A 22,999-nucleotide genomic window follows, 5' to 3' on the forward strand; every position below is an offset into this window, starting at 1 on the left:
ACAGAGATAATTGCATAAGAATGCATTAATGCTGTCATATACATTTTTTAATTATTTCAACTTTTTCCCCCTTTGTTTGACTCACAATAGATAGGTTTCCAGAACAAACTCTAACACCTTAGTGTATTTTAGTTCATATTTTTCTCCCTACATATATAATCTTAGACATATAGAAATACAGACACAGACATGCACACAGGGAGTGTTTTGTAACTGATACGCTTTTCTGTATCTATAGTTCTCATTGGGCAATATCATATGGACATCCCAAATTTTAATGGTTGCATAATCTTCTTTGGTCTGGGTTATCCTAATTTATTCTACTACCACCTTGTTGATGGGCTTTCAGTTTCCAGTTTTTTGCTGCTACAAACAATGCTGACCGAGAGATCCTTGCCCATATGCCTTACATGTTGATATTTCTTTTTCTACGGGAGAAATTTCCAGGAGTGGACCTGCTGGATCAAAGAGTATGTATATTTCAAAGGTTTAACAGTTGTTGCCAGACTGTTTTCTTTAAGGCAGTAACATTTCACATTTCCAAAACAGTTAATATTTTAATCAGGATAAAACTGTGCTTAGAGGGCAGGGAATCCATAATCTCTCTGTGCCAGCCTCTAGCCTCTGCCCAGCCTCTAAATTCAGCCTATTCTTCTCGGCTCCTCCTACTGGCTGACTTGACCACACTCCCTAAAACCTGGGGCTCTGATGACCTTTGCTGACTCATGAACTCCCTGCAATTATAAAGCTCACATATTTGTATTTCTATACCTTTTCCAGGAGAATTTCAATGGCTTTCATCAAACTTCCAAAGGGGTCCCATGACCCAAAAAGAATGAGGAGCCACTGCTCTGGAGTCTGCAGAATAACAAGTGAAGTCGCTCAGTCGTGTCCGACTCTTTGTGACCCCGTGGACTGTAGCCTACCACACTCCTCCGTCCATATGATTTTCCAGGCAAGAGTACTGGAGTGGGTTGCCATTTCCTTCTCCAGAGGATCTTCCCGACTCAAGGATCGAACCCGAGTCTCCCACATTGTAGGCAGACGCCTTACCGTCTGAGCTACCAGGAAAGTCCACATACTATTGTCAACTGCCCCAGGATATTGCTGATAACATGATTTAATTCTCCTGATGATAATCCCCCCCAAAGTGGGTTTTATTGGAGAAGCTTTCCTGTGTCCATTAAACAACTAAAAATATTTTATCAACATTATTTTAAGAAGGAACCACCTCTACAAACAGTTTACAAAAGGGCACAGGTGCTGTAGAGCTATTTTCAAAATCAGCTAAAGATCATTTCTTCTCCAATATATAGTTTCTCAGAGCAGTTGGTATTTGATCTATGTAAAGGGAAAGAGAGTCGTTCTGGGCTTCCATTCAAAGAAAAGGTAAATATTTCATCAGAGAATGTGAGGGGAAGACTAAACACAGTGCAGGAAAAAAAACAACAGTTTACAGAATTTGGGAGAATATCTGTTGAGGAGCTCAATAAACGCCTCTAAGTCAGGGATCATGTCCCCCTCTCCAACGCTGCTGGCTTCTGTCCACACACACCTTCACCCCAAGAAGCAGCAGTGTCTGGTCAAAGGAGGTATTCAGTAAATGTAGTTTAAACCAATAAATAATTGAAGCAACTTTACAGAGTTAAATTACAGGAAGTACGTGTGGGTACGTAAAAGAGATTACTTTGCTAGTAAAGATTTGAAATAAAAAATGTCTTGATTTTTCTTGATTTGTAACTAATGCCAAGAAAGAATTAGAAAAGCATCTGTCTACTTCTCAAGAAAGTATCTAATTCTTCATTCTTATAAGACTATTTCATGAAATTACTTTGTTTCTATTTCATTTCATACATTATCACCCTAATCATCAAACGGTATAAATATAATCCAGAACTGCTTAGCCGCATTATCAAGTAATAACCACTACATTAGTAAGACCTCTAGCTTCTGATTTAAAATCTGAAACAAAGGATAAAGAAAACAGATATTAAAAAAACATTAAATTAATTAACAAACTACAGAGAGAGTAAGGCCCACCAAAACAGGTAAAGCTTTAATGATGTCTCGGCTCGTTATGCTGTGAAAAGTGAGTGATCTGCCCTCTGGAATAGGTAATATTTTGAAAAAGCTCTCACTACCTCCCTTCCAGTAATAATACCAGCTCTGTTATTCCTTTTCACCTCAGCTAGTTCCTAAAACATATGGAATGACTAAAAGACACAGGAACTGCAGAGCTCATTTACATGATGGAAACTAAGATTGCGAACGGTGCAGCTGTTTCAGAGTCCGGCAGTGAATTAAATCAGACTTAGTCATTTGATAACAAAAGAGAAAAGATAGTTCACATGCTCTAGTCTTGCAGGTTTTCAAGGAGATTATTTTCTAAACATTGTCTCTCTAAGTTAGCTTTATTATATTATATACATATGTATACATATATGCACAATGTATGTATGTGTGTTATGTGCATATATACACATACATATATACATATGTATACATATATGCACAATGTATGTATGTGTATTATGTGCATATATACACATACATATAAATATTTTACATGTGTTATGTGTAATAATATATGTAGTATATATGCATACCTAAGACTTAAATGGTATTCCTGTAGAGAATAAAATATTCTAGAACAAAAATTCTCTCAGAGCCTTGGAGATTATCCAGTTCTAAACAAATCTTTAGAAAACATATAGAAGAAACACAGATAAGATTTACTTTGGATTTAGTTTTAATGATGAAAAGTATTGCAGCCATCCTAGAGATTTTTTAAATCTGTATAGGGGCTCTGAAAAAGGGAAAGTGGTAGTTGGTCTGTCATGTCTGACTCTTTGTGATCCCATGGACTATAGCCCACCAGGCCCCTCAGTCCATTGAATTCTCCAGGAAAAAAATACTGGAGTGGTTAGCCATTACTTTCTCCAAGGGGTCTTACCAAGCCAGAGATTGAACCCAGGTCTCCTGCTTTGCAAGCAAATTCTTGACCATTTGAACCACCAGGGAAGTCCTGTATGGGAACTCTAAGATTGTTTAATTAAAAATAGGATCCTTAGTTTCACTGTTCTTCACTTCTGTAGTTTAAGTATGTGAAATCTGGTATATTTATTTACTTGGTGTCTAAAAGTACTGTGTGCTTAGGAAGCTAAATCTGTAGCTAAAAGGGCTTGTTAAATTTTCCTTAGATGTTTGCAGAGAATAGATTCCCTTGAAATATAAACAATTTCATATTAACAGGCATTCAGAACACCAGTCAAACAGAGCCTAGATGTCCCTACTAGTTAGGATCAAATTTGGGTTACCTTAACCTCACGCGAAGAGTTGACTCATTGGAAAAGACCCTGATGCTCGGCGGGATTGGGGGCAGGAGGAGAGGGCATGACAAAGTTGAGATGGCTGGATGGCATCACCGACTCGATGGACATGAGTTTGAGTAAACTCCAGGAGTTGGTGATGGACAGGGAGGCCTGGTGTGCTGTGATTCATGGGGTCACAAAGAGTCGGACACGACTGAGCGACTGAACTGAACTGAACTGAACTGAACTTCTGATCTACTATCACCCTTACGCTTGACCACCAGAAATTAAAACAGGCAGGGAAGGATGAAGGAAGGGAGGGGAATTCTAAATGCTCTCCTCATCCACCAAAAAATTACAACCAATATTTTTGGAAGCTTAAGTAGAGATCTCATTTCAGAACACAACACAGTAATTGTTCCAAATGAAGGCTTTTTTAAACAATGAAGCCATCACAGTCATCTTTCTGCACAGAATTTCTCAAGACAGTTTCATCTGTACAAGGACCATGTAGGACTCCAGTGGGCAGGCCTCCTGAAGACAGCGGATGCTACAAGCAAAGTTCTGAAATAACATGAAATAATAATCAGACCAAATAATTTCTGGCAAAAGAACACACCGGGACTTTACGAGACTTTCAGCGTGCTCATCAGGCCTATTGCGTGCTGCTGCCTACTACCAAGAGGACCTTTCTGAGTCCGAGAGTGGACAATAAATTTGGTTTTGCTGATTGCAAGATGAGACAGTGACCTCGGAGGGAAGCAAAGGTGAAGTCCTGGACCCAGGCCCACGTCCCCTCATTTTCTCCTTTACCTCCTCTGAGCTCAGTGGCATCTCCTTGCCCTCCTGCTCCCTGGGCCCCTGCTGGCGTCCTGCCGAAGACTATGGCTGGCGCCCTCATGTTGTCTTCTCCGCCAGCTCAGAAAAGGCCTGGTGGTATCGGCACCATATCTGTCTGTCCTGGCTTCTCACCGAGGTCTGCACTGGTCCTGCCTGCCCACACACCATCCCTGGCTCCTGGGGCCCGTTATTCCTTCATGGCACTGCCCATGCCAGCTCCACAGCAAGCACCCCCGGCATCTCTCTACTGTCTCTACACCGGAATATCCATCCCCTTCTGCGCCACCTAAGAGACTAAGACGCTGAGAACCAGCACCCACGTTCCCTCCCTGCCTGCACTCCACATAAACCCGAGTATACCACAAAGGTGGGAGGAGGTCTGCAGGACGTCTTGTGGGCTGGTCTTCTCTGCTTCTCGCCTGTCTCCACCCATGGCTTCCCCCATCTTCCCTCTCAGAGACTTCAGCCAGAAGAGAGAGGGGAGCTCACGTTTCAGCCTCTGATTGCTTTCCGCCTTTCTTCTACAAGCTACCATGGCCAGAAGGGAAGACAGGCGTCCCCTTCACCTGGGACCACATTTCCTCCTTCTCAAAGTGGAACCGTAAGTGTGAAGTACTAGGGCAGAACATGATTAATAGAAGACAAAGATGAAAAACCACATTGATGTTGTATTTTCAAGACAGTCTCCTCATCACAGCTGTTACACCCATGACCCCAGAGCCACAATATTGATAGGCTATATATTCAAATGCCTAATTAAAGGACAAGTCATCTGACTCTGGCCCACAGAATAAAAACAAGTAGCTTGTTGCCTGCCCTTCCAGAGAACTGCACCTCCACCTTCCACCCTCCACCATGGGCTGTGGGAATGATTGGGGGCGGGGGCGGGGGGGAGCCAGGATGAGCCGAGGGCAACAAAGAACCACACTGCTGGGACTCTGAGAACAGATGGAAAGAATATGGGTCATTTCAGGAGGATGAGGAGAAGACCAGGCTCCTATGATGAAAGGCTCTAAAACTCCATCATGACACAGCAAATCAAAACATCTCGGTTACTTTGCTGTCCATCACTACTGACATTTTTGCCTCTTACATCATTTTATCCAGAAGTGAAAGAGAAAAACAATCTGACTTGTGGGAGATGGTGGGGGTGAGAGTTAACATCTGCACAGCATGTTATGTTCCCTGAAAGAAATGTGCCACATCAAGTGAATTAATATTTCTCCTTTGAAGTACTGATTCACATTCAGCCCTTCCTATATGTGAAACACAATCTCTCATCATTTTCACTGCCTCGAAACCTTGAAAAGAAACATGCCGAAGCTTCTCCCTGTGAACTTTTACCTTTACATACATGAGAAAGCGCTTATTGTGCGAAATAAGAAGCATCACCGTAGGATCAGAACACAGCATCAAATGGTGCAGAATCAAAAGATGGGAACTATAAAGCTGCCAAAATTAAGTTCAAAGAAAATGGAAAATTAAAAAGCAAATATGAAAGGCTTCTTGTCCGAGAGCAGCGGAATGTAAGCATTACCCACGAAAACTACCTGGAAAGACAATCTTCCTATTTAGAAGTCTGAGCTTGTCAGCTGAGATAAGGAACGGTAAGAGGACCCAGCAAAGAGCAAAGAATTGCCAGCTAAGATCACGAAGTGGGGAAAAAAGAAAAGAGAGAGAGACACACTTAGAAATAGGATCCACAGCTGGGCAGGAGGCAGCAGGCCACTCTGAGATCCCATTATGTATCTGTCTGTTGAGAAGCACTCAGGTCTCTAACACCCCGAAAATGCTTTTAAACATAACTATAACACACACTGCTGTCTCTGCAGCTATTGTCACAGTTGCAATTTTTCCCACGTTCATTAACGTTTGTTAATTTCTCATTATCATCTTCTGCCCCACTAGATCATAAATCTCTGGAGAGTAAGGGCTTTATCTGATTTTGCTCACTACAGCATCCCCAATATCTAGCACAGAATTTGGCATATCACTGGTGCTGGGTGGCAAATGAAAAATTCAGGCCAAACTTATGATCGGGTGGGAACCTCTGGGGTGAGATTTGACACACATACAGAGGATGAACTCCAAAAGAGCTCTTGGGTTGTCTTTTGACAATGAGTGATGTTCCCCAGTCATGGATCCGTTGCTCTGAAGGAAGTCCATCCTCAATGATACCTTATTAAAAAGCAGTTGCTACCTGATGGGAGTCTTGCGTTAGGTAATAATTTAACAACTTCGTGGATGGTTAGATGACAGATAACTGATAGGAAAATGCTCTGGAAATGAAAGAATTAGAAGACACAAGAAGGTGCCAAGGGCAAGCTAGAGAAAGGGAATGCTGGACACAGCCTTACCTCCTGACCTTCCAGAGGTATGTATTAGATACATGCCTTCATTAATTCCACAGAGATGGGTAACTATTATGTCCCCTATAAAAAAAAATCACGCTACCTTCTCACCTTCCTACTATCATATATCCTGTTCCCTATGCACCATGTTTTGTATGCCTCCACAGAAACATGGAAGATTAAAAAAGAATCATATGTAAAGTCCTAGCATACATATGTCATAAAATTTAATCTTCAAATAAACCTTGTGTTATAGATACCATCCACATTTTAGACAGAAAGAACCAGATGCAACAGGTCATAGGTGTTATCACTATTTCTTTACTTGATCTCCACAGTCTCCCTCCTAAACATTTGTATCTAGCTCATCCTCTGTCACTCACCATAGATTTCTACTGCTAGTCTCTTTCCATTGGGTATGAATCTGTTATGTGACAAACTGCAACAAATAGCAATGACACCAAACTTATGTTAATATCACAGTAAGATATTAATAAGATAAAAATAAGAGGATAAGTGTCCCAAACTGCTATCCTCAGACTGTTTTGAAATTTTCACTTAATTCTGTTAAGAGAAAAACTTTAAAAAGATGCTAACAATATTAAAAAATAAAATAAAACCCAAAAATGATTTTTTAAAAATCAACACAGATTACAAAATGAAGGCTCAAAGGTTCCAGAATCATTTGTAATTGATCCATCATCATCTTCAATTTCATCTTATCAGGACTTGTAAATTACACACACTCCATTTAAGAATACAGTGAACCCCAATTCTCCATTATTTTCACGACTGCAAACAACTAAGTCAATCACATAAACAACCAAGTGGGAAAGTGTCTTTGTTTTAGCACTGATTTTCAGAACTCAGCCCTACAGAGGCCCAGGGTTTCCTAAGACACTCAGCCCAAGGCCCTGGAAGCAGAGGATTGGGAGAAGCAGAGGGAACACAGGGAGGGAAGTTTGCACCCCCACCCCCCCTTCCCTTGCTTCAGCCACAACTGTCCTGTTTTGCTCTCTTCCTAGGAAGACTTCCCCTCAAAATTCCATTTGAAGAACCATTTCCCCAGCTTTAAGAAGTCTTCAGACTCCTGATGAAAAATGTTCAAAACATCTGTCCATTTTCTTCCACTGAGAGTATTCTACACAGCCTGAAGAAAAACACTTGCTACAACATCATGTGAAGATTAAAAGTTAAAAAATTCTCTCCTAAGGGGCCTTTTCACCTGAAGATTTTAAAAAGTTTAGGGACTGCCCAACTTACAAAAAGTTTGTGTTCCGAAAGTTTACTTTACCAGGCAAGTCTTTGGAACCCAAGGCTCACTTCCCCACAAAAACAATGACATTCTGCTGTCCCAAGGCATGCAACGAAACACTTTTGCACCTTACTGAATGGGTTCCTGCGGGCCAGTGGGGGTGTCTAACCTCCAGTTCTGTTATTTCTTGGAAGCAGTTCATCCTGTGAGATGTGACAGAAAAGGAGCTAGTGACAATGGAATGCTTCCCCTCCCCCACGCCTACTGCAAAGTTCCAGGGCCATCCACGTCCACTGGGGTCAGTGGCTGGCCATGTGGAAAGGCACCAGTTATTTGCAAGCTAGATAACGCCTGCAAGCCACTGCCTGTCACCAGTTCCAAAAAGCTAATTCATGGTTTCCTTGTTTATTCTCTGGTATTTCATATCATTTTATTATGACAATTGGCACCTAATACAGATCCAAAAAAAGCTTGAGAGGATCTAACACTCAGGAGAAAAAAAAGGGGGGGGGGGGGGGCGGGCTGGCAAAATTCATAACCCTCTCAAAAAGAGGACGACAGAGGAGAAAAAAAGGAACAGATAACAACATGTAACCATAAATAACTTCCTAAGTTGGACTGCAACTGTTTTTGGTTTTCCTTCATTTTGGCTCATTTGGTAAGCTAATGAACTAAAAGAAAAGGATTAATTTTAACCAAACAATTACAAAGGATTTCAGAATTTCAAAACTCAGAATAAGCTGAACAGATGAGTAATGTGACTCATTTAGCATCATAGGTTATCAAAACAAGTAAATAAAATATTAATAACCAATTTTCCACCAAAACTGTTGAGCCATTCAGAATTCTTGATATATATAAACTCAAAGGAAATGCTCTACCACAGAATCAAGTCATTTAATATGCTAACTTTAAATGAATTGCCAGTCATGAATACTACCATTAGGGCAGGTATCCTTCCATGTCTTTGCAAAAGGTTGAAATACTCTAGAAGTGCTTGCATCTCTCACAAAGGAGGAGGAGGAGGGAAAAGAGAAGAAGGGGGAAGGGAGGAAGGGGAGAGAGATGCGAGGGAAAGGACTTCTTCCTATGTGTGACTCTTGCACTTTATGCAAAATTCCACCTTTACATACACTGCACTATCAGCTGACACCTCAAGTATTTGCTTACGCATCTCCTTTTCTAGGCACTCTCCAAGTTATATGACCAGAGTACTGGTTGAGACTGTGGACACTTGGGGCTCACGGATCTAGGTTCTATGTCAAGTTCAACTCCTTGCTGTTTGAAAGGGCAAATTCTCTAAATTCTTTAAAGGTTGAATGCTTCCTCTGCTATTGCTACTACTAAGTCGCTTCAGTCGTGTCCGACTCTATGCGACCCCATAGACGGCAGCCCACCAGGGTCCCCCATCCCTGGGATTCTCCAGGCAAGAACACTGGAATGGGTTGCCGTTTCCTTCTCCAATGCATGAAAGTGAAAGTGAAGTCGCTCAGTCGTGTCTGACTCTTCGCGACCCCATGGACCGCAGCCTACCAGGCTCCTCTGTCCATGGGATTTTCCAGGCAAGAGTACTAGAGTGAGTTGCCACTGCCTTCTCCAGAATGCTTCCTCTAAAGAGAGATAATAATAAATTCCTAAAATGATGTGCCCTGAATGCAGCAAGACTGATGATGGTGATGATGACGATGATAATGGTGATGATGGTGATTTTCCTTCCTTTCCTTCCCCCACACCTAGCACAATTCCTTGCACATAAGAAGTTGTCAACACATGATTCTTGAATTGAGTTGAACTTCTCCATGCTGTCTTTCTGATGAAGTCCTACATTTTCTTTCTGGAGAAGATAATTTTTGAGCAAAACCATACAGAAAATCTGATGCCTTCACCTGACCAGTACTTGGAGACCACACAGCCCTCTGTGCCTCCCTCTATCAACTGACCCACCGGCCACGAACTACATTCATGCTCTGCCCTGTTTGCAGCCTGCTACCTGCCTGACGGAGAATAAAATCAACCTTTTGCGAAACAGTGAGCTCCTTTTTTCTTTTGCTTTTCCAGAGTTAGGCATGTGGTAGGAAAACAATAAATGCTTGTGCCTCTACCGAGTCAATGGCACCTGTAGCCACTAACTGAACCCAAAGGGAGAGAGGTGCTGTCTCAAGGAAGGAGACAAGGTTCATATCAGATTCTCTGTCAACCTTCAAGCTCTATTCAGACCACCACCCCCACAAGCAGGAAGCATGACCAGACCAAGCCATACCCATCCCTCCCCTTCTGAATCCTCACTGTAAATGAAACATGCTTGCTTGAGTGGAGGGGGGAGCATGTTAGTCCTATTTCCTCAGACATCCCATGAGCTCTGGGAAGGGAGGATTAACTAATTATAAATTCTTTTGCACATAACAAGGACATGTAATAGGCAGGAAACAAATATTTGATTTCTTGATTTAGTTCTGTTTTCCAGTGTGCTCGTAGTACTTCTCCAGAATCATCTAATTAATCCTAACTTGAGGAGAAGAAAGGCATATTGGATCTGCACAGACGGGAGCCAAGTCCTGGCACCCTCTGTGGTGTGAATGAGCAAGGGGTGTTCTTGCCGGCTTTGCAACAGTGCCTCTCTTTGGCCGGCACTCAATTTTTTGAACTAATGGCTCAGCACACAGAAAATTAGCATTTTACATAAACCAAAAACTAACTGCCAACCAAGTCTTCATGGCATTGTTAACCAACAGTAAACTGTACTCTGAGTTTTTTCCTGCTAATTAACTGGACTGAGAAGTGGCCCCAAGTCCCCCCAAAAAGAGGGTGGAGGGAACTACGATCTCCCCTGTGATCAGATAAACCCGCATGAACGTAGATTAGGTTCACTGCAACTGAGAGCTGACTACTCTCGTTACAAACAGCTACAACTGACATTTTCAAAGAGTGTTAGCTAGACCCCTTGCCTCCTTCACAAATTCTGCTCTTCTCCCTTTTCACATCGAGGATTCTCAGGGGTCGTGGTAATCCTCATCAGCCTCCACAGTCATATCATCTTTTGTTAGCTTTTCAAAATACTTTCACGCCTAACTGCTTATTTGACACCTGCAGCTACCCTCAAGACAGGTAGGCAAGATCAGATAGACTGTCTCACTTTCCACAAGCACAAAGACTCAGAGTGGCTGGCGCAAGGTCACAACCAATCAACAGTGGAAGGGGGACCTCGACTCAGCCTTCCCTCCCTGCTCCTCCTTGTTATTTTACCTCGATGCTGACCAGTGGGCTCTCACGTTAGCCACTGAGCATCATCCTACACCATGGCAAGCAAGAAAATGTCTCTGAGTGAAAGTGCCCTAGGTTTCTCAAGAAGAGATTGTGTGTCCCTGAAGAAAACATTGTCATTTGAATCCCAGTCTTAACCGATGTGTTTCTCCATATTGAAGGCACGTTTCCATCCAAAATGGTTGACTGGGAGCCAATCGTGGTGTTCTAATCTTTGTTCATGCTGTCAGTGTGACATATGAAAGAAATATGAATAAAGTGACAGGATGAAAACACAGCTAGTGGCTGGTGTGAGACACACAGACAGGGTGTTAGCCCCACACTCTCTGCAACTGGGTCAAGTTAACACCTCTTTTTCCCCTACATATGCAGTGTGGAAAAGCTATTTATAAAATGTTTTTAAATATTTAGGACCAAATAAATCAATATTGTTGGAAAACACTTCCTCTGACCAGAACTCATTTACTTGCCCAAGTCCCATGTGGATAACAGAACCAAGAATATCAGGGTGATCCAAGACCAGGAATAAAACAGACGTTGGGCATTTGCTCCTGGAATGCCCGCCCGGGCTCGCTTTCAGTCTGCACACTGGCTGGTGACCCGGTGTGAAGAGTCCAACAACTGAACAGTGGTCTTGTGAATAATATTAAGAATCAATGTAGCAAAAACAGGCCTTCCAGAAATTACCTGACTCTGCAATTCACTTTGCTGCTTCAGACGAAGGTTTTCAGGTGTATCTGCCACCGTGGTGAAGGACTGCTTTGGGTAGTGTCTGTGGAGACATTTTTTTAAAGAACATAATTAAAATATTATGACAGCAAACAATGTTTTAACCCCAGTCATTTTATTCTGCCCTTTTGTCACAATGGCAGAGGTGTCTCTCCTCTTAGGTAAGGTCTTGTCTATCACTATTCTGATCCCAAGCCCTCCTCTGTTCTCTGGACTCTCTGTGACCCACTTATCCCCACTGTCTCCCAGAATTTCACCCTAGGCTTCTCTATGAGCTTCTTCCCATCAGCACCCAAGCACGCACAAGGCTTTCCTGCCTCCATCTTCCCTCCACCTACACTACTCTAGCATGAGGTTCCAGAGTCCATTCTCTCCCTTCTGCCAAACTTCCTGACAAAGAGGCCTAAACTCACTGTCTCTGCTCATCTCTTCCAACTCTCTCGTCAGCGCTATGCATCGCAGCTCCTGTCTTCAGACACTCCTCTAGTTAAGGTTACAACGACTTCCAGTGGCACAGAGGCTCCCACAGACATCTCTTGGTCTTCCTCTTGCTTAGCCTCTCCTCTGTCTTGAACTGTCCTCTTCCATTGGTGTCTCTGTCCCCCCCACACTCCTTGCCTGGCTTCTCCCCTTCTAGCTGTTCCTCCTCTGTCTCCTGGGACTCCTCTCTGCTCATCCTCCTTCACGGTTCTAACAGGCTTTTCTTCTCTTAGTGATCTCCAGGGTGATCTCATTTGTTCTCACAGCCCTGGGTACCCCCGTATCATGCCAATCACTCCCAAATCTACATCTCTAGCCCAGCTTTCTCTCCTATGTTTCAGATCCACTGGCATTTCCACTTGTGTACACCCCATGCTTACCACAAACTCAGTCTGATATCCAACAGTCCATCACCCCACTACAGTCCCAAAATGAATTCTTTCCCCTGCATTCTCTCTTTCACCCGTTAGTGTCCAGTTGACCACACCAGAAACCTGGGAGTAACCTTGACTCTTCACACATCTAATTAATCCATTGCCAACTCTATTGATTCCATCTCCTAAGAATGTCTTGATTCTATTTACATCTGTCTTCACTGAATTTTTCATTAAAGGCCACATTTATCTTTTAGGTAACTACCATGCTTACCAATCTTGCCCTTCTAATTCAACTCCCCAAAGCAAACTTTCCAAAAGGTCAACCTGATCATCTGACTCCTGTGAATAAAACCTTCCCAGTGCTTCCCACTAATCAGAGAAAATAGTCCAGCCTCCCATCCCCCAAGGCCTCCATAGTCAGCCTTCTGCAAACTTCTCACTCACACGCCACGCTCTGGCCATGGAGCTTACCCTTCCCTTTCCTACCTCTACCCCCATATGCTTCTCCCTGGCCAGGAACACCCCCACTTCTTGACTAACTCCTCTTTATCTCTTAGTTCTCGCCTTAGATTGCACTTCCTCCAAGAAGCCTTCCTGGTCTCACAAATGTGTCCTGGAATGTACTTTTCATCCCATTATAATTTTTTTCATATTCATTTGTATGCTCCTATTGACATATCTCTGTCTCACAGTACAAGGAAAGTCCTGCAGCAGCAAGACAGGCTGTCCTTCCCTTGTCAGAGCACACGCCACATCTGTCGGGGTCTGTCTCAGCATGAGTATGATTTCAACAAATATTCGTAGAAAGAAGAAGAGACAGGAGGGAAGGAAGGAGAGAGGAAAGGAGGGAGGGAGGATGGTAAGAGAGAGAGGGTCAAGCCATATGACCATAGCACATGGCAGGCTACAGAACAGCTTCACTGCAATACATCATATAAGATGACATGTATGCAAGCACCCAGGCCCTCCTAGTGGTGAAGTGAGGGCGTCTCCTCCCATGTGTGGTTAAGACACGAGTCAGGGCCTCTACTCCCTATGCCCGGCTGGCATGGAGGGTACATCTCTGGCTCCTGTGACTCCATCACCACAAAAGCTGTGGCGCTCAGAGCCACCCCTCAAAGAGCTCCCATCCCTCCACTTCCTTCTCCCTGGACCCTCTTCTTGGTAATGTCCACCTTCCATCTCTTCCTGTGGTTACCCAAAAGTCCTCTAAGCCTCACTATTTCACTACAAAAACAGTCGTGCTTTCAAAGTTTACAAAGGTCAGGATGACCTAACTGCCATGAGATTGCTTTTATGCCTGTTGACTGGCAAGAGAGTATTTCTCATACACAGAAGTCAGCCTTCCATGGTCCTCTGCCTTTCTGGTTTCCTTCTTCTAACCCAGACTAAGAAGTAGAGAGCAGTCAAGACTAGTGAAATGTTGGTAAAACTAGAGTTACTGATTCAAGTGAGGAAGCTATGATAAGGCAAGACTTCCTTATCCTGAAGTCATAGACTTGGTGTCAGTCACACACTGGGGGCTACTACAAGGATTTTTTAATTTACTAAAGTATAGTTGACTTACAATATTATATTACTTTCAAGTGTACAACATAGTGATTCTTTATTTTTATAGATTACTTGGGGGGAACTGTGCTCCAGACAGGTGAAGCTCAACAGACAACTTCAGGGTGGTTGTTTCAGACCATGTGCAACTCCATCTTGGAAAGCTGAAATAAACTGGACTTTAACATGCAGCCACTATGTATCTACTGCCATACATTAAAGCTAAAATAACAACTTAGCACATTTCCTTTTTCAAAATACATTCTGCAAAATAAAGTTTCACAGAGACTTTCAGGACTTCCATAATGTTTATTTCAAAAAGTGTATGTACGTATTTTAATGACTTTTGAAATTGTAAGTAAAATCTACTCTCAAATGTGTTACAGAAAGTTTAACCAGTTGAGACTGTATTATACTAACTTGCAGGTCAACTCAGTTTAGGGGAAGATTTGGAGGGGACAATTTTCGCCTGCCATTTATGTTTAGTTAAAAATTATGTTTTAAATTAAACACAAAATAAATATTAAACAGATTTTTAAGGAAACATAATTTAAAAACTAAACAGAATTTTTATTGAACAGCATCCTAATATGGAAAAATGAACTGGCAGTGGTGGGGGAATTCAATTTGGTTTTTGGAATTTGGGATTTGGGATTCAATTTGGAATCTGGTCCATATTAGGCAAAAATGTCTACTTGGATACTTACAAAACATCACTTGCCACACTTATCTCTCAATTTTAAAGTAACCATTTCATGAAAATAATCTATTCTCACCCTTTGACTTTATAATGGAAAAAGTGATAGATATGAACTTATACCTGAATGTAAATAAAATACCACTTTAATATGTTTGAAATCAGCAACCCAAACTAAGTTCTATTTGGAACAAGGTTTTACACCTTTGAAAAGAAAAACAAATTAAAAAGCTTCTACTGCTTTTCTTTATTTTTTTTTTAAGAGGACATACTCTGCTCACCTGATAGCCAAAGCAACACATTTACTGATACACAGTACAATTATATTGAGGACTATAAACAGATTGCAATGCTTTGCACTTTTTCCAATATCTTCCCAATCCTAAAATTTAATGATTTTGTAATTACGGGTAATATAACTTTCTCTAAAGATGCATTACAAGAAGAAACTATCCAAATTTTTGACACAGAAGAAAAATTCAATCTAGTCTTAATAACCAAAATATAAAAAATGCTGAAGAAACATGGAATTCATATCTGAAAATACTAGGAGTCATGAGTAGTATAAAAGATTAAAACCTAAGACTTTAGGGACCAAAGTTATCTTCAGAGCTAGCAAAATTCAAGTGAGTAAGGTCTTGGGGGAAAATGCCTAACAAGCAAAAGATAGTGGAGTAGTCTCATGAGTTGGAACCATGAGACACAGACGTAATAAATGTACTTACAGAGAGGGCTGCACATACTGTTTATATTAAAAATAATAATTATAACATCTAGAGAAGTCTAATTAATTTTGCCAAACTGGACACACCTGAAAACCCTGGATTTCTCAACGTCGTGTTCATATAGCAATGTCCATCTAAACTAATCTGATGATATTCTATCTGAAGTCATAGTCTCAACTCCCAGTCACCCAACACTCCACTCCCAAAAGAAAAACAGACCCAGAAAAAAAAAAAAAATGAGGGCTGAACAATCCCTCGTGGGTCACAGAAACAGAGAAGCAAAGCATTTTAAAACTAACTGATGGATATAGTTAATTCTAGCTCTTCCCAAACACTGCATTTAAATGATTGTAGAAGGGCTTCCTAAAATAACTGTCTCAAAAAGAAAGCTTCAGGAAAGATCATTTCTTCACTAGGCTTAGAGGAAGAATGATATTTTTCTCCTTGTCCATATTAGGGATCAGAACATGGGGCAGAAGCCATGGGAGCATGAAAAATAAATGTTCAAAGGGAATAAGTAAAAAGAAAAAAATTACAAAAGATGGAGTGGATGAATTGGTACGTTAATAAATTTCCTGGATAATAAAATATAATCATGGAAATATGAGAACTAACATATATTTCTCATATGTGTTATAAGCTGGTGGAAAGATCTGAAGAATATCATAAAATGTTTAAGCATCATAAATAGAAGCCTCTTAGCTGAAGTATGCAGGAATTGGACAAAGTGTATGTGTCAAGATGAGGCTGACAGCTGCAACAAATCCATGCTTCCATGAAATGCTACATTAAAAATAAATAAAAAGAGAAAGAATCAAGATAAAAACAGAAGACTACAACTGAAACAGCAAAGTTAGGTCACAAAAATAAGACTGCTGAATTTTTTCATCTCTGTGAGATTCGGTTGATAATATAGGAAAATTATATGCAAACACGAGACCAGAGCTGGGCAGAGTAAGGAAAACAGTGTAATAAGCAAAAGGCACCCTTCATGGGGCTTCCCTGACAGCTCAGCAATTCAGGAGACACAGGAGAGGTATGTTCAATCCCTGGGTCAGGAAGATCCCCTGGAGGAGGAAATGGCAACTCACTCCAGTATCCTTGCCTGAAAAATCCCATGGACAGAGGCGCCTGGTGGACTACAGCCGGACAGAGAGTCGGACACGACTGAAGCAGCGCAGCCTCCACAGAGATAGTGATGAGATAGAACACCATCAAGAACCCAGGACCTCTCGCTTTTTATCCAGAGCCCAGGGTTCATGAGAGCGCTAGAGCCAAACAGCCTGACTTTGGACCTGGCTTTTTCACCCATTGTGTGCCTTTGAGCAGATTTCTTGACCTCTCTGGCTTCAAGCTCCTCATCTGTAAAATGAACACAATGATAGTGCTTCCTAGGCTTGTTGCAAAATGAACACCTGTAGAGCATTTCAGTGTCTGGCTCAGAGTAGGCACTCAATTGATAACAAAAAATATTATCGTTACTATTACTTCTACTATCACTTTCTCTTTGCTTTACTGCAAAGCAACTTAACCTCTGGGTCTCACCACCTTCCGTGCCCTCATCTATGTAACAACGATAAAACACCCCGAGCTCTCTCATGAACTTCTTGCTAGAAATGCATGAAATGGAAACCTTCTATAAATATGAGTTATGAGTAAACCACTTAGACATATAAAGCTAAGATCATCATGAATTTAATTACCGTAAATTCTGTAATAATGGTTCTCAATCGCTGTCCCTGGAGGACAGAGGGCAACAGGCAATGTCTGGAGACATTTTTGGTGCCACAACTGAGGAGGTGGTGAGGAGGCACATGCTTACAGACATCTAGCAAGCAGAGGCCAGGGAGGCTGCTAAACATCCTACAATGCACAGGATAGCCACCTCCCCCACTCCAAAATGTCAGCAGGGTCGAGGCTGGGAAACTCTACATAATAAATATAAATTTCTAACATTATAGGAGACCACTAATAAGACTGCTAGCTGTTCCCAGCCAATCTCTGATTTTTTTCTTTTTTTACCATTTTCATCTGCCTGGCAAAGTCAAATGGCCTGCCATCTCCCCCTAAACCTGTCCACAGCCTGGGTCAGTCCCTCCTCCTCACCAACACTCAAGCCTACCCACCCTCTCCAGTTTTTTGTTTCCCTGAACACTGTCAGCTCTACTCAAACTAGGAAATCTAAGAACAGAGCTCAGGTGTCAAAAGTATCTGTTATTATATCATTATTTCATGAAGGCCCTTGAGCAGAAGAGTAAATACAGCAGGCCCCAATGCTATTTAGGAAAGGTCAGCTTTCAAGGTCGACCCCTCGGCTGGTGTCTAAGAACCTGGATTCCATGGGGGGGAGGTGTTCCTGCCACCACCAGCTGATAAGAGTGGAGTGCTGTGCCTAAGCTGTTTGCACAGACAACATGGTGAAGCAGAATCCCCGCTTTCCTTCTGGGAGACTGGAGTTTGGGTACATGCCAGGTACAAGCGCCTATGTAAACAGCCCCCAGGTGAAAAACTCTGGGAGTGAAGTCTCTAAGGAGCTTCAGCTGGTTGGCAACATTTGACACAGAGGGGGGACTCAGAGCACCCCGTGTTGACTTTCTGGGAGAAGATTCTAGAAGCTTGTGCTCAGGTCCCTCAGGACTCTGTCCCATGCGGCTTTTCCCTTTGCTGCTTCTGTATCTTTTCATTATAATAAATTACAGTCATGAAGCCTGTGAGACCCCCTAGAGAATCATCAAACCTAGGAGTGGTCTTGGGGACCTCAGCCCCTCTTCTGTTTAACAACACTCTTGAAAAAGGAAGGGTATTCACATTTTTAATACATTATCTGCTTTAAGAAAATGCAACTTCATCTCTAAGAACATTTATTTTTAATGTCTATATAATTATTTATTTTCGGCTGTGCTGGCTCTTCACTGCTGCACAGGCTTTTCTCTAGTTGTGGCAAGCAGGAGCTGCTCTCTAGTTGCAACGCACGGGCTTCTCGCTGCAGTGGTTTCTCTCGTTGCGGAGGACAGCCTCGAGGGCACGCGGGCTTCAGCAGCTGGGCAGCACTTGGGCTCGTGAGTTTCAGCTCCTGGCTCTAGAGCACAGGCTCAATAGTTGTGGCGCACAGGCTTAGGTGCCCCACAGCAAGTGGGCTCTCCCGGGATCAGGGATTGAACCCCTGTCTCCTGCGTTGGTAAGCAGATTCTTTACCACTGAGCCACCCGGAAAACCTTAACAACATTTAAAAGGCAGAAGGTCTGACCTCACATTATTAAATTGGCTCTTCAATTCAACCTTTCTGAGTTAGGTGAGGGCCTGATGACTTTTCTCTGGACCATTTTTTTATGCTCTGATTTTAACCAAGAAGGTAATTTTACCCAAAGGTCAAGATCTGAACTGTACTGGCTAGTGGGGAGATGACAGAAGGTTTGTACATAATTTTAAGTATTTCTTCCAACTATGAACAACTCCATTTTGTAGCAATAATAACTGTTCCACATCACTCAAAATTATCTTTAAAGAATGAAAAATAAAACATTTAAAAATAATCAGGCCCACCACCAGGGTTCTCTATAAAGCTACTTACAAAGGATATGCTTCAGCAAGAAAGAAAATAATTCCAGAAGGATAAGCTAAAATGCAAAAACGGAATGGTGAGCAAATAAAATGCTAAATGCAATGCACCATACACATGCATATGAACACATACACCCACATACACAAACACAGTGTGAAACAAGACAAAGCAAAAATACCTGACAAAAAGACAAGAGGATAGTATGAGAATAAAGCATTCGGAGGCCCTCTGTTCTTCTGGAGAAAAGTTAAGACATTATTGAATTTTAAACTGCGCATAAATAAATGTGATAAAACCCTAAGGGTAACCACAAAGATTTATAGCACATAAATTCAAATCCTATAAAAGAGAAAAATCAAATTTTTTAAAAGTGCCAAAACTCTAACAATAAAATTAAAACCGGAAAGAGAACAAAAAGAAAAAAGCAGCATAGAATAAACAGCAGCGTAGAAAATAAAAAGCATGAAGAGAATAAAAACAAATATAGGAAATAAAAGCAAAAGAGAATAAAAAGCAGCATAGAAATTTAACAGTTGGGAGAAATAATTCAATAATCACAAAACTGTAAATGGGTTACATCTGCTGGCAAAACAATCAATATACAGTCATATTTTTAAACTCCACTCTAAAATAGCAATCTCAAAATGAGACAAAATATACTTTAAAAATAAAGGCATTATTAAGAACAGAAGACACTACATGGTGATAAAGACTCAATTCACCAAAAAAGCATTGTCTTAAATGTAAAGTTTTTAAAATATGTGTGTGTGTATGTGTACATCTATATAGAAAGAGAGAAAGGGAGAGGGAGAGATTGTGTGCAGATGCAATATTGATGACAGGGAAAACTGGCATATTCACCAATACAGTTAGAGATTTCTATACCCCTCTCCCATTCATTGCTAGGTCAAGCAGGCAGACACAAAATGAGTAACTATATCAAATATGTGAAATATGAAATATGTGACAATAACACTATTAAAAGTCTTCACACAGGGCTGGTATTCAACCTCTCTAACAACCAGTAAGTACATCATGGGCTCCCAAGAATCAAAAGGGGTCTCAGAGCTGGCCCAGCCATGAACCACTGGCAGGACTCACCAGTGTGAACCTAGGACCACCAGTCTGCCTCTAATGCAGGAAAAAGCAGGAGGCCAAAGTGTCCCATAAGGAGTGACAGCAGAATCAAAAAAAGCAAGGAAAAAACTGTCTCAGCTGTAACATCAATTCTTCATATGTGGATCCTGCCCTATTGAATACAGCTTCCCTGAGGATGCCTGCTTTGGAGTCCAGATGTAGTGAGAAAAGGAAATAGCATGAAACTGGGGTGAGGACAGAGGCAGGATGAGAGGAAAGAGGAAGAAAGAGAGAAAGAGTGGGATGTTTTGAAAGAACAGCATGTATATTATCTATGGTGAAACAGACCACCAGCCCAGGTGGGATGCATGAGTCAAGTGCTGGGGCCTGGTGCACTCGGAGGACCCTGAGGAGTCAGGTGGAGAGGGAGGTGGGAGGGGGGATCGGGATGGGGAATACGTGTAACTCTATGGCTGATTCATGTCAATGTATGACAAAACCCACTGAAATGTTGTGAAGTGATTGGCCTCCAACTAATAAAATAATATTAAAAAATAAAAAAAAAAAGAAAGAGAGAAAGAATGTAACCTAGCCTGGGATCTGCCATCACACACTAAACAAGAAAAACTACTGCTAACACCACAATGACCTCCAGGAAGAAAATGCATGGAGCAGGGGGCCCAGGAACCACGTGTTCTGCACAGAAAGGTTTCCAGGAGCAAAGGAGCAACAGAGACAAATGCAGCTTGAGGACACTTGAGCCAGGCACAGCTTTGAAGACTGGATCAAACCAGACCCACGCATGAAGGGATGGGGCCTCAGGAAGGGTGAGATGGAGCCACATGGACAAAGATAGGAGCTGGTGCATTTACAGCTACACTGTGCTGTGTTCCCCCCAAACGAAAATGTTAACAGATTTGTTTAGAGAAGATCTCCTCCATTGCCTAAAAAATCTGAACTGAAGCCAGCTCCAAATTGTCAAGGGCCTTCCTGTGTAAGTGCTTTTGCTGCCTGAGCACGCTTTGCCAGACACATCAGGGAGTTTCTCCCACCATTTTCTTTCCCACCTAGAGCCCCAATCTCAGAAGCCTGAACATCCAAAGCCACTCACTGAATTTCTTTCCTTTTCTTTTTCTGGCCACTCTGCACATAATGCAGGACCTTAGGTCCCTGACCAGGAATCGAACTAGTACTCTCTGCAGTAGAAGCATGGAGTCTTAACCACGGGACCACCAGGTAAGTCTCCTGGGTTTGGTTCTTCAAGGGTGAAACATGTAGGGTCTCACATGCCTAGTCTCCATTTTTATTTCTTTCTCCAAAAGAACATCTTAAAACTTACGTTCACTTTATTGTAAGGATTTTGTTTGTTAAAGAGCTATTATGGAAAATCGCACATTATGTAAAAGAAGGCGTAAACCTGGAAGTCTTTTTCCTTTGAATAAAAGTTCTTGGAAATTCCATAATTATTAATAATTTGCAAAAACAACCCTATTTTGATTATCTTTTCAGATGTGGAAAATTAACACATTACTGACCTGGGAATTTTTGTATAAGCGAACATCTGTGGCCATAATACATCTCCGGTCAATAATCTGCTAAGAAATTTTCATATCAAATATTTTAAAACTTAGATGATAACATGAGTAAAAACAATTTTACAATATTTTTACTAATATTCCAGTTTAAGTGCTGCCAGGGAAACTAACATCTAATAGATAGAGGCATTTTAAGATAGTATCATTTTTACATGTTGGGGTCAATCTGGACATTTCCTACCTAATAACACCCCTTAAGTATAAATTTGTTAGTGTATGACAAATGCTATTCAACATGAGCTAAAGACATATTCAAGTTTAAATGCTTCTTTCGTTCTCTTGCTATGTCACTGATGTGATGTCTATTCATGGATTTGTCTCCATAGCCATCATCTCGTTCTTAATTCTACCACTAATCTTCTTCCCTGCAGCACCTCCATAAACAACTCACAAATAATGCCACTGGTTGCAAAACATCAAATTTATGATTTTAAAAAAAGATGGTGAATTAGAGCAAGTAAATGCGAAATGCTCTTCAGAAGGGAGGCTTACGAGAGCCGCTGGTAGATCACATAAAAGCGAAAAATGGATTATGATAATGCAGGCCTCCAGTACATGACATACAAGCCCAGCTGAAAGGAGGTACAGAAAGCAAACCCTTGGCTCTCCAAAGGGCAGTCAATAACCTAACGATTTACCAAATTCTCTTTCTGGCTGGAAGGGTCAAAAACCTGCCACCCTCTGATTTATTTCCTCGGCGGGACTCCATTGTAACCACCATCGTGTGTTTACAAAAGAAGGCAGGATCAAAGGGATTACACGGTAAACCAACCACACTATGAAATGCTTATCAGCTATTGGAACATGTCACCTAGATTTTGAATTACTGTGTAAAAGGTGAGAAATTAATACACACACACACACACACCCCTAGATGCTGTTGAGAAAAATACAGCTGCTGGAGAAGAGTCTGTGCCTACGGTGGGAATGTACAAACAGGGGCGCACGTGCAGCTGGGCAGCTCTGTGATTTGTGCTCAGGACCACTAAAAGGCAGTGGTGACCAGAGCCAGGAGGAACACATGCAGAACTGGGACTCAAGTATCTGAGGCATTACCACAGTCTGAAAGATATTAAAAACACCAGTGTGGGAAGGAGAGGGTGGGACGAATTGGGAGATTAGGACTGACATAGATACACAGCCACGTGTAAAATAGATAGCCAGTGGGAAGCTGCTGGATAACACAGGGAG

General features: G+C 41.7%; 1 protein-coding gene across 1 annotated transcript in view; it reads right to left on the minus strand.

Moving 5' to 3' along the window:
• Positions 1-22,999, minus strand: part of NEBL (nebulette) — a 363,997-nt gene that overhangs the window by 218,533 nt on the left and 122,465 nt on the right. The window contains exon 3 of the mRNA XM_065921075.1: positions 11,706-11,790. Coding sequence (XP_065777147.1) covers positions 11,706-11,790 — 85 coding nt within the window. The remainder of the gene's footprint in view (positions 1-11,705; positions 11,791-22,999) is intronic.

The sequence above is a fragment of the Muntiacus reevesi genome, chromosome 2, assembly GCF_963930625.1.
Source record: "Muntiacus reevesi chromosome 2, mMunRee1.1, whole genome shotgun sequence".
Classification (NCBI taxonomy): domain Eukaryota; kingdom Metazoa; phylum Chordata; class Mammalia; order Artiodactyla; family Cervidae; genus Muntiacus; species Muntiacus reevesi.